Raw genomic sequence first — 13,036 nt, forward strand, 5'->3', positions numbered from 1 at the left:
AATTCTCATAAAATCTCAATTTCCAAAGTTAATTTAAAAGAATCGGTATAAAAAGGAGGGTTAATGTTCTCGAGCAAATGTTTCTTCCCTCCTTGGAACCCTTCAGTGGCAAACTCTCATGATCAATCTAATTTCCAGTGAGAAAATGCATGCACTTGATGAATTGCCTTAATATCATCCATGTACTTTACCCTACAATTGGAATATATTTCAAAGATGTTATTTCACTATGATACCGCTCCTCTTAGAACCATGGACTCTTTAAGCCACAACTGCTGTACTGCCACAAACAGAGAACTGCTGTGATCAAGGTCGGTGACAAATGGCTAATTTCAAATGACAGGCATACTCTGGTAAAGATAAAAAATTACCTACTGGCTAGTGCCCTAGTAATATAAACGACAACTAAAATAACATAATATGCATAATTATCCAAGGTCAAGCATTTTTCTTATTTACAAATGACATAGAAGAGTCTTCTTAATTAACCATGCACTCGGCCATTATAAAGCAGGTTCTTCGTCATCCATGTTCAGAAGAAGAGCTCCGCTCAGGAGAGCTAAGGTCCAAAATGCCTGGGAAAATTATGGACTTGTACATAGTTCCATAAAGTAAGTACTGTTTTCAGACCTTAATAGCGCATTAAAAATAAGGGGGCTAAGAAACCAATATAAACAAATCAGATGGAGAATTTGTGGACCAACTTTACCATCCTTTGCTGCTTCCATCGTCCCCCCTGTTTCCCCAAGAGCTTCCAGATGCTTTACCCCATGAATCAGTGCCTTCCCCACCTGCATTAGTTGTGCCTTTGCCCCAACCACCAGCTTGGCTGCTAGATCCCTCATTCCCAGAAGTCCCACTCTGCTGTTGGCTCTTATCATCACCTCTTTGGCTGCAACTGCCTCCACTACCTTTCCACCCTCCCCCATCACTGCCATCCCCCTTGTTTCCCCAAGAGCCTGCTGATGATTTTTCGCGTGAATAATTAGATTCCCCAACCGCATTACTGCCCTTTCCCCAACCACCAGCTTGATTGCTAGATCCATCATTTGTGGAATTCCAACTCTGTGGTTGGCTCTTATCAGCACCTCCTTGGCTCCAACTGCCTCCACCACTAGCTTTCCATCCTCCGCCATCATTGTTTGTCCCATTCTTCCAGTCAAAGTTCTTGTTTTCACTAGAATCGTTGTTTTCATTCCAATTACTGCGATCCCTCCTTCCACCGCCTCTGCCTCCATATCCTCCTCTGTCAAATCTACCTCTACCACCAAAACCGCCTCTATCTGAACCACCTCTACCTCCAAATCCTCCTCTGTCAGATGATCTACCTCTGCCCCCATAGCCTCCTCTATCTCCTCTCCCCCCTCTGTCTCTAAAGCCTCCTCTGTCAGAAGAACCACCTCTACCTCTAAAACCACCTCTCCAACTCCCACGACCTGCTCCATAACCAGAATTCTCAGTTTGGTCATCACCACTGGCTACAAAAGAATCCTGGTTGACATCATTCTCTCCTCGGTTCCAATTGCTTTTCCTACCCCAATCAGAAGAATCCCGGCTTGCATCACCGGATCCAGAGTTCCAGCTACTTTTCTTGCTCCAACCAGAACTTTGGTTAGCATCACTGGATTCAGAGTTAAAATTGTTTTTCTTGCCCCAGCCAGAATCCTGATTCCCATCTGCATCATTAGATCCAGAGTTCCAACTACTTTTCGTGCCCCAACCAGAGCTTTGGTTAGCATCATTAGATTCAGAGTTAAAATTGTTTTTCTTGCCCCAACCAGAATCCTGATTCCCATCTGCATCATCGGATCCAGAGTTCCAACTGCTTTTCTTGCTCCAGGAAGAGCCTGCTCCACTGGAATCACCCGATCCAGAGTTCCTGCCACCCTTTCTATTCCAATCAGAATCATGGTTTTCACCTGCATAAACAAAACCACAAATGTCATTTTAGGACCTTTATCTAAATTCAAATGAAATTAGAGTGGTAGCTGATGAATGTTTTACATGATTATTTTAGAGCTGAACACCAAAAATCAATAGATGCTATAAATATATAATTAAATAATTTCTAGCACCAACTACAATCACATATCTGTATCATTAAGTCCACCTGTATCATTTGATCCACTTCTCCAGCTAGCACTTTGACCCCATCCCTTTGTTGAACCTCCATCCAAAGCTTTTCCACCATTCCAATCATCTTGATTTTTATGTTCACTCTCCTTTCCCAGGTCATCAGACTTCTGTCCTGAAGATTTAGAACCACACCAACTACTTTTGCTACCCCAACCAGAGGACTGGCAATTCTCCACATCACCGGCTTTATTATCCCATGATGAATTGGAAGATTTAGAAGCACCCCCGTCTGTCTGCTTTGTACCAACCCCACATGTTCCACTCGTCCAACCAGTAGCATTTTCACGAGCAGAATCTTTCTCCACGTTGCTTTTGCTGCCTCCACCCCAACTTTGACTTGGCCCTTCATTTGCAGTAGACCCTTTGTTCCAATCAGTAGTCCAGCTCCCATCAACTGATTTTGATGCATTCCATTTTGAAGATTCAATTTGCCCTCCTAATGATTTATCAGCATCTGAACTTTTGTCATCACCCTGACATTCACCTCTGTCATTACCCCAACTAGAATTCTTCTCAAACGACGGCTTTGCACAATTCAATTTCTCCGAATGTTCACCACTCTCTTTACCAGCTCCCAGGCTTTTGCTCCATCCTGAACCATCATCCCCCCATGCAGAATTTGCTTTCTTCTGACCACCTTCTCCACCTTCCTCAGAGGCATTGTTTTTACCCCAACCACCAACTTGATCATTGCCCCAACATGATGGATTCCTTGAAGATGCTCCACCAGTCCAATTGCTTCCTTCACCTCCTTTATTCCAACCTGAAGACTGATCTCCAAATGATCTTCTTCCTCCGCCAAATTGATCTCTACCTCCCCGACCACCCCCTCTTCCCCTTCTCCCACCTGATCCACGACCTCCATCAAATCCCTTGTTCCAGCTTCCAAATTCTCGACTTCTTTCCTGGTTATCAGAAGAACCTCCATCTCGCTTCCAAGAAGACACTCCCTCCGTTTTACCCCAAGAGGATTCATCTTGCTTTTTCCAAGATGGCCCTCCATCAGTTTTACCCCACGCAGATCCTCCATCTTGCTTATTACAAGAAGATCCCCCATCAGCACCAAAGGTCTTTGATTTATTCCAATTATCAGCCTGGTTCTGTCCACAAGATCCACCTTTATTCCAACCAGTTGCATCTTCAGCGTGATTTTTTTGGTTTCCCCAGTTTGCGGTTTGACTTGAAAAATCTTTTGTCCAGCCACTAGCTCCATCTGCATTTCCTGAATCAGGTTGGCCCCAGCAACCACCTTCTGTACCTCCCCTAGTGTCCCCTTTGTTCAGAGAATTCTGCTGATTCCAACCAGCACCCTTATTCCACTGGTCCTCACCTGCATTGGATCTTTTACCCCAAGAATCTTCTTGAACAGTACCATTCTTTTGGGCTTCTGCAGTACTTCCCCAGGTGTCATTATTCTGAGATTTCTGTTGATTCCACCCAGCAGCCTTGTTCCAGTCGTCGTCGCCTGCACTGGAGCTTTTACTTTTCCAGGATCCTGATTCTACCACATCCTTACCACTGCCCCAAGACTCCAGCTGATTCTTCCCAGTAGCTATGTCTCCCCAACTACAGGTTGGATTTCCAATAGCAGTCTTTCCCTTGTCCCAACCTGCTGCAGCATCAGTTGTAGAATTTCCAGCATTAAGTTTTGACTGGCCCCAGCCATCTCCAGATTCTCTTGAAGCTCCTGAATTTTCACTGGGTAAAGTTGCCTTACCCCAGCCAACAGATGCACCACCACTAGACCCTACATTAGCAGCAACTTTGTTCCAACAATCCTCGGTCTTTCCCCAACCATGCACTTGATCATTATTAGCATCACCTTTGTCATCAGATGCAGCTGCCCCCCAAGACGAACTCTGATTTGAAGTTATATTTCTTTCCCAAGAAGCATCTACAGCATCCACATATTACATTAGATGAGAATGGTTACATCTTCACCAGAAAAGCAAGCTTATTCATCAACAGAGGAATTTAACTATATACCTCCCTTAGCATTATTATCCGCAGAACCTGATGAATTGGCAAAATTGGCTTCAGGTTGAAGCTGCAATAATCACAAGACAGGAATTACTATGATGGCAAGGGGTGAAAGTGCATGTGTCTAAAAATGTTGAAAAAAAAAAATCAGGGCAACCTTCAGGCCTGAGGAAGAGAAGCTGGGCCATGAACTACTGCAAGAAAATTCTTAGAAGTATTAGATGAGAGAAAATTGCATGTCAAGAATAAGAGTAATGATAAACAAAAGCTATAGTAGTAGTAATAGTATGTATGTATGTATCTATAAAGCTAGTAATGTTATAGAGCTATAAGTCCCATGATAACAACATGACAAAGGGAATCTACAATGAACTGGCAAGTGAAAACCATTGTTTCATCTAATAGATTCAGTTTTTCCAGTCCAAGTTTCAGAACTATAGCTGAAAACAGATATAAAACTAGTCGTACAAGATTTAACTAATGATGTAATTGACAATGGAACAGCCACACCAATAAAATGCAGATTCATGCTTGCTCGGCTAATTAGTCATACACCAACCAAATCCAAAATACATTACAAAATTTCATAGCATAATTTCAACACAATTAGGTTTCATTCTATTTATAACAGTAAACTATGCGTTATTATCCTCAGAAGCCTTCACAAGCTTTTATCCATCACTGTGTATTGTGTAATGGCCCTCAGCTCAGTACTTTATTTTTCCTGAAACTTCCTATAGAAGCTACGAAATTACCAGCTGAATTGTATTTCCTAAACAAAACAACTGCAGCTCATCATTACTTACTGAATATCACATCAAACCATACATAACAAAGCCACAAACTTAAGCCCCTCACCCCCCCCCACCTAAAACAAAAAAATAAAAGTGAAGCAACAGAGATACAAAACCTAATCAATATCTTTTGATAATTACACATTCAGCCTTCCCTCATTCACACCTTTGGTGAGCCATGATTTAACAATGACCAGCCAACAACCAAGTTAAGGCAAAATTACAAGTGCATGCCAATATATTAAACAATTATTTTACCTTTCAGTATTGGCTCCTCCAGTATTCCACCCATCACCATCAGCTGATGTTCCTGCTCCATCCGTCCAACCTTACAAATGATAAAAATTTGAGGAAAACAAGCAAGACAGAAAGAATATCTCAGATGTGCAAAGCCAAAAATAAATTAGGAGTACGAAAAGAATGGCATCCCATCAGTCATTAGAAGTGAAATTCCAGTCCGTACAGAATTTCTGCATCATACACAAATAAGCTTTACTTCCATAAAAATTTCTCAAGTTTTCCATACTAAGAGTAACAGGATTCCCACCTGTAGAGCCCCCTCCAGTCCCAAGTAGATCAAATGGTTTGAAAGAACTGGACCCCAGATCGTCACTGCTAGAGAAAGAGAAGACCCATAGTCAGAAAACTACAAAATCTAGGCAAATCGTACATGTGAAACATGCTCGAAATAAGTTGATTGCAGTACTAAAGTTATGTACCTCATAGGCATAGCAGAACTCTTCCCACGAACCTCAGAGAGGTGCTCACATTTTACTATAATAATAATTAAACAAAACAAAAACAAAAGCATTACAGACTTAATAGTTCCATGATCAACGGAAACAAGATTAATATTAATGAACAAACCTGTAAGAACTTTCTGCTTAGAATCAAGCTTCACAGTAACATCAGAGTAACGTATAGCCAAAACACGACAAATGTACCCCTTCAAAGGTCCTACACGTATTCTCAAGGTCTGACCAATGGAGAAGACTCCATCCTTATCCCCTCGGTTGACTGCAATTGAAAAAAAAAAAGGGTCGGAGCTAGAAGATACTAACCCAAGCAGAAAACATTCCTAAGACATGCAACACATACATTCCCGACTACTGTCCATTGTTTGCCATGGCTTTTTAGGTGATAGAGGAGATTTAGGAGATGATGGAAAATCTTCAAAGCCTACTGGACCTGGTTCACCACCCTGAAATAAGGAGAAGACGACCATCATTCAGCCAATTAAAAGTCAATAGAGGATAAGAGCAAAAGGACACATCGGACCATTCAAACTTCATGACCTTTTCACTGCAAGCATCAAATGAAAGCTTGATTTTCTCGCACATTTGAGCTTTAGAACAGAAATATCCACCATTTTCTGTCTCATAATTCTGATCATACATAAAAATGACTCCTCTGTAAATTTGCTTAGCAATTCCTTGTCTATCCTGCAAGGAGTCAAACATTGTTAGATAGACTTGTGCGTTCCACAGCATATTCACTAAAATAAACCATTTAAAACAGAATAGACGCACAACCAATGCCAAACCTTTAATGGACCTTCCAAGACCCTGACTGTATCATTAATTGATACTGTTTTCATGCGATGATCTAAGGCAATAAATTTCATATCCGAGGGTCCAGTTTTCAACTCATGCCGTCGAACAGTCACCACTACTGGTGCTTCCGGTCCATCTTTTAGAATCTAAAGCATTGAAAATAAGACAGAAGTGGTCAATTGCATGTTCAGAGAGTACCAATCTCTAATCTAAAACATTAACTAACAAGGAAGCAGACAGCAGTCTAGCTACAACATGAGTAAAATAAGTTTCATACCTTGTAACAATCATCTTTTTCCATGCCTACGATAAGACCAAAATCTTTGCGGCTGCAATGGCACATTTTATCAACTATTATACCAGTAACAAAAGGTCATACATGATAGACAGCTCGTGCAGCACTTACCCAAAGCACACAAGATTATACAGTTCAAAACCATCCTGAGCACCAGACCCTGATGAACTCTCTCCTTTTTCACCGCCTTTTCCATTTCTGGTTATACGTTTTTTCTTTGGTGTACCATAAATCTGTTTAAGCCATTCTGAATTATCAGACTCATTGTTCTCAGAAGGCTGGAACTTCAGAAGCTCCTCTTCCGATGGCATAACACCCCAGCAGTTTAACGAATCTACAGAAACCCGTTTATACAAATACCCATCCTTGAGCATCAGACCATCAAGAACCTCAAACATCTTGCCAGTATCACGGTCACGTCTATATTGAATAAGGGGCCGGAACTCCCTATAAGATGAACGCCAGTTTGTATCAGATGCTGGTTTGCACAACACACTACAATAAGATTTGAAAATGTGCACATTACTCTAGTTCACTTGAGCTGAGTAATCTCGGAGCAGGTGTTGCAGCATTCTTCATTGAAACTCCCCCACCCTGTAAAAATGAAACAGATGATACCAGAGAGCATAATTTTGTGAAGTTTAATGATAGGTTTGTCACATAGAATTAGACCATAAAGAAAGTGATAAAGACTTGCCAACACAAAACTTTCCAAGGAACTACAGCTGCCAACTGTTGTGCCCAACTGCCAAGTTAAAATTAACTAAAAGCTGGGCATCACTTAAAAGCTAGAAATCCTAGATTTTCAATCCAAAATCTGGCTTTTATAAAGGAAAACCTTTGAATTTCAAAATATCTATGAGATCACTTGCTAATAAGTACCAAAAAAAAAAACTCTACTTGTCTACTTTTAACTTTTATAATTCACACACAGCCTCATAAAAACTATGAAAGCAATAATTAAAATTACATGAACACATCCATATGCATGTTTAATTATACAAGTACTTGTATAGTAAAAAAATTTATAAAAATAAAAAAAATTATATGTTACTTTCATTAAAATGCATTTTGTGTAATGATAAAAGTGTCATTATATATAAGAAAAAAGTTCATTTGTATACCACAATCTGGTATGCATTAAGTAATACAATACAGATGTCCTTATTACTCATTTTATAATCTAACACAACTTGAGCTGTTGAATTACCAAAAACCGTATCGTTAGCTGTAACCACGAACTACAGATAACTCACCATTGACCACCAGCAATTCATATATCTTCTTACCAATCAGTTGTAGCAAGATCAAGCCATCAACAATTCAATGTGCCTTGTTTTATAGAACTGATTTTCCCTTTCCCTTTAATTGTATTTATGGATTACATACCATACAACAACAACAGTTTATTCAAGCAATGAAACTGAAACCTAACTCTGGGACAGTAAACATAAAACAAATCAAACGAAAAACCAATATACACTCAATCATGAACTAAGCTACAAAATATTTCAACTTCCAAGATAACTTTTTTGCCAATTGTTCCAAACTTAGCATTACAGAGGAAAGAAAATGCAACTCAACAGCTTTTTCTTAGCCTTGTAGTTAACTATTTCTTCAATATCTAGAGGTCGGCTCATCCGCATTGCTTCGTAAAACGTCACAGTCAAAACAGTAGCATTCATGACAAACTTCAATGCATTATAAAATGTGAAGAGTATGTTAAAAATAAAAATACTAGATTCCTACACTCTCATCAATTATTTATCGTGACATAAATGGGGGAAAAAATTATACATCCATTTACCAAGAAAGTCAAGTAATTCTCAAACAATTAACAGCATAAATTTTTTATCACTTAGAAAAAACTTACAAATTTTTGTGCCAATGCTTGTAGATCAATTCTTGGAATAAGCTTCACAGTTGCCCTTTTTCGTGCATCATTCACAGCAACAACCTACAGAAACAAAATTATTGTCTCATATAGAAAAATTAAGAATCCACTATAACAGCAACTCAGCCAACCACAGAGAATATACCTGTGCGAGGTCCCCCTTATATTTCCCATTCTTGATACGGGCCCACATGCCCTCACTAACTACATTAGATTTACTTCGAACAGAAAGTATATGAGAAACTTCATTTTTTGGAACTGGAGCCACTCTAGTAGAATATATGCTACAAAGCCCTTTACAAGCCTGAAGTTGTAGATGTTCCGAGAAAGGAAAAATTCAATTACTCACATTCATATATTGATATAAATGATAAAGATACCAGAGAACATTATCATGCAGGATCAAATTACTCTTGATAAAAAGAATATTCAACTCTTTCAGATATTAAACACCATAAGTTACCTCATTAATATCACATTGCTTATCAGCTTCAATAAAAACAAAGCCCTTTACATGGTCAACAGCAAATGCAGAAATTATCTGAAGTTTGGTCCCCAGGGATTTCAGGTCAGCAAACTTCTGCATCAGGCAGAAAGCTGAATGCCTCTCACGTCCAACCTACAAACAAGAAATTTAAACACAAATAGGTAACAAAAGAGAAAGGTTAGCAAATGTTATGCAAAATCCTGTAGCAGAAATCATTAAGTTGGTACCATATGTATTTTGAATATCATACCATGCATTTGACCTTCCAAATAATTGGATCCCTAGCAGATGAAAAATGAGGATTTCTTTCCATTGATTTAATTTCAAAAGCATCTTCAGCATATGTAACAAAACTAGAACCTTCCTTGTAACGTTCTTCCATCATCCTATCAAATTCTTCCTCATACATCACCTCTTCTTTAGGTATAAAAGGGACATTCTGCATTTTCACTGGTTCTTTCTTGACTTTCAGCTCGATATCAAATTCTTTACATGATTACAAGGTTATTATTAGCAAAAAGGAAGTTTCATTAAATAAACACACTAATGCAACATGAATCTTATATGATGGCAGCAAGTATAAGAGAAGACAACCCTGCTTAAGGATCATGAATAATTATACATAGTGTTTGGTTCAATTCTATCACTAGAATTGCGGAATTTAATTGAATTCCAGATAGAATTCATTTCAAATGAATTTCACCGTTTGGTTTGATATAAATTAAAATGCAAAATTCAATTCAATTCCATATAATTTCTTTTTGGTTTAATTTCATAATTGATATAAATTTGCTCTCAATTCCTAAATTACCAAAATTCAATTCAATTCCATATAATTTCTTTTTGGTTTAATTTCATAATTGATATAAATTTGCTCTCAATTCCTAAATTACCCTTAAGAATAAAGTGTATATATATATATATATAATTTTCTATTGTAGAAAAAATCTAATTCACAAAAATTTATAATAATTAACCAATAATAATTAATATTAATAAAAATGTAAACTCACTAACAATCATGGTTTTAAATAACACGTAACGGCAATTACCAATAATTAAAATTCTTTTATATCCTTCCTCTTCTGCACCCTATTCTCATTTTCATTAGTTTCTACACTTTTCAGCAGCTTCAAAAACTATTTTTTAAGTTTTCTCTTCTCTTTCAAATTTCAATCTTCTCTTCATATTTCTCGTATAAGTTTAGATCCATCATAAACTACTCTATTTCCAAACTTATTTCTTCTAAAAAGTTAGTAAAATTTTATCTATTTTAGTTTTTAATTGTTATTTTTTCCCTTTTTTTAAAAAAAGTTTTTGTGGATTAAAGTGTTAATTTTAAATTAAAACTGTACTTTGAACTATTAGTTTACTCGATCTATAAAGATTATGTTGATTTTTTTTATTTTAAACTATATGATATTTAACTTAAGTTAAATAATCTATATTTTATGTATTTATGTTTAATATGCATTTGTATATATTGTTCTGAATTAAATCTAATCAATATCATTTCATTTATGAACTTTGCAAATTTACAGCCGTTACAAGCCTGTTTTCATTACTCACGACTGTGAAAGTGAACGTGGCCACAACCGCAATTTTAAACCATGCTAACAATATATTGATAAAATCAAAATAAATTAATATGAGAGTTGATATAAGCATGTGCTCTTATGTAAGAGAGTTTCCACTCCATTTCAAGAGAATCTGAAGGCTTAAGATAGGTGGCTGGTTGTTTAGTAACATTTATTACTTTTTTTAATATTTATAAAATAATATAAAACTAAAAAGTGTAACTATTTATTAAATTAATGTTTAATCATTTATTTTGTAATCATTAATATTTTTTAGTTATTTATTAATTTTTAGTTATTTATTTAATTAACTAGTAAAATAAATGATAATTGAGAGAGAAAGTTTTGTTATGGGCATTTTAGTCCACAAAATATTGTTATGTAATTTTTATGGAATTCATTTCAAATTCTATCAAAACTTGAAGGAATTGGTTTTAGTTATAACCAATTCCATGAAATTCAATTCCTAGAATTGAATTCTAATTTCTCTTCAAACCAAACACATAACATATGAAATTCAATTGAATTCCACAAAATTTTAGGAATTAGAATTGAACCAAACACAGTGATAAAGGCATCTCTGATCAAGACCTGGTTGCCACTAATCAAGTACATCTATCCCAGTTCAGAAAGGAAAATAATCCCTACTCTAACTTTCCAATCAGAATGTTCATCATGATATATAACCAAATTGAGGAACCATAAGTGCTATACAAAAGATATGTGATGAGAATCCCATAATTATGTAACAAGAAACAACAAGTTCAGATGACAGACAAATGAATATCATAAGACAGTGAAAAACACAAAGAAACCCTTCCTATACATCAATTACGATGAACATATTGCAATGCCGGGTGTTTACCATTATTACCCTAAAAACATAACAGCAAGATTCAAACATCTTCGCAAGATTCAGCAACTCCAAATATCACAAAGATTTTATCAAGAAAAAAATCCAAACAAAAGCTTAAGCCTGAAAAGTGTTTGCCAACATAAAAGGCTGATTTAACTAAAATACAATAAAAATCCCAAGCACGGCATAAAATTGGCTGAAAAATCTTTAAATATCAATAAACCACCCTGAAATTTCACACAGAAAACCACATGAACCACCAACTACCATCAAAACCTCATTGCCCCCAAATACCCTAAAATAACAATATTACATATATTTCCTGCAAAAGGGGAAAAAAGACGTCAAAATTGTTAAGACACTGAAGGCAAGAAAACCTTGTCATTGCCAGTTCAACCAAACGAAGCGCCAAAACAGACCTTACAACCTACGAACACTTGCGAAAAACCAACATGCAGAATCAAAATATGAACAGTTTAAAAGAATAATGCCGTACAACACCCCCTTCTAAGCAACCAATGACGATCATCATATGCATTTCCCTCAAAATCCAAATAAAAATAAAAATAAAAAAGGAAAAAAAAGGAACACTCTAAGTACCCAAACACCTCCAGCTTTCCCCGACCTCAAACCCTAAAATCCGAGACAAAAATAAAAATGCACAGCCAAAACAGGTTTCTACTATACCATCGTCATCAAAATCACTCTCGTTGCTCTCGTCGTCATCATCCTCAGCTGTATCCTCGAAGAATTGAAGAACCTCGCGGTTTCTTCTCTTCCGACCACCGCCGGAATTGTCTTCATCAGCACCACCAAGCTTCCGCTTTCCGCGGGAGGAGGATGTTCCGGTGGCGACCTCCTTGCCCTTGGATGCCATTTCGAAGCGACAACGTGAAAGTTTTCAGTGCGATACACATATAGGTGTAGAGTGAGTAGCAGAGCGGACGGTTCGACTGGAGAAATTTCTCCTTCGAGTGGGGCTGATTCTCGTGACTGGTGACATGACGTGGCAGCCGGGATTTAAATATGTGGACTTTGTATAGGCCGATGGCTTCGGTTGTTGTGTTTTTCCAACAGAGAGATCATCGAATAAATAAAAGGCAGCCCAAGAGTTCTACAAATATTAAAGGCCCAAATATCAAACAGAGAAAAAATTAAAAAGCCCATAACTATTACTAATAGCTCATTATAACAAAATTAAAAAGCCCAAATATCAATTTCTAAATTTTTAATTCTAAGATTAAATTTTACCTTTATTTAAAAAAAAGAAATAAGTATTTGCTAAAATTTTATATAATTATTGTTTGTTGATACATAAAATCAGGTAAATTCATATAATTATTTTTTACTATTAAAATAAGTACATAATTGTTAATTAATTATATTAGAACATTTATTTATTTAAACAAATATATAATATCCACACATTTATATATAAACAGATATCAATATAACCCATCAATA

At 36.8% G+C, this 13,036-nt stretch overlaps 1 protein-coding gene across 3 annotated transcripts; it reads right to left on the reverse strand.

The window, feature by feature from the left end:
* Nucleotides 1-395: 395 nt before the first annotated feature.
* LOC110619412 (protein RNA-directed DNA methylation 3) lies at nt 396-12,581 on the reverse strand. 3 transcript variants are annotated; one of them, XM_021762842.2, is made up of 19 exons: nt 12,260-12,581; nt 9,390-9,625; nt 9,116-9,271; nt 8,798-8,956; nt 8,632-8,715; nt 7,285-7,352; nt 6,870-7,205; nt 6,741-6,792; nt 6,454-6,609; nt 6,206-6,352; nt 6,009-6,111; nt 5,778-5,927; nt 5,630-5,684; nt 5,458-5,525; nt 5,169-5,238; nt 4,274-4,307; nt 4,123-4,183; nt 2,111-4,030; nt 396-1,919 (listed from the first exon to the last, which is right to left on the reverse strand). In XM_021762842.2, the coding sequence occupies exons 1-19, from the start codon at nt 12,447-12,449 to the stop codon at nt 706-708; spliced, it is 5,259 nt and encodes a 1,752-aa protein (XP_021618534.1). In that variant the 5' UTR covers nt 12,450-12,581; the 3' UTR covers nt 396-705. The 3 variants fall into 3 exon arrangements, with proteins under 3 accessions (XP_021618534.1, XP_021618532.1, XP_021618533.1); XM_021762840.2 differs by having other exon boundaries at nt 4,274-4,310; XM_021762841.2 differs by having other exon boundaries at nt 4,274-4,310; nt 5,458-5,522; nt 12,260-12,580.
* Nucleotides 12,582-13,036: the final 455 nt, after the last annotated feature.

Source organism: Manihot esculenta, chromosome 7, assembly GCF_001659605.2.
Source record: "Manihot esculenta cultivar AM560-2 chromosome 7, M.esculenta_v8, whole genome shotgun sequence".
NCBI lineage: Eukaryota > Viridiplantae > Streptophyta > Magnoliopsida > Malpighiales > Euphorbiaceae > Manihot > Manihot esculenta.

Coding starts and splice junctions, on each gene's coding strand:
- LOC110619412 (XM_021762840.2), bottom strand. CDS start 12,449: ATGGCATCCAAGGGCAAGGAGGTCGCCACCGGAACATCCTCCTCCCGC. Junction 5,239..5,457: donor GACTGGAGGGGGCTCTACAG/GTGGGAATCCTG, acceptor ATCATTTGTAAG/GTTGGACGGATGGAGCAGGA. Junction 4,311..5,168: donor GGAGGAGCCAATACTGAAAG/GTAAAATAATTG, acceptor ATTTTCTTGCAG/TAGTTCATGGCCCAGCTTCT.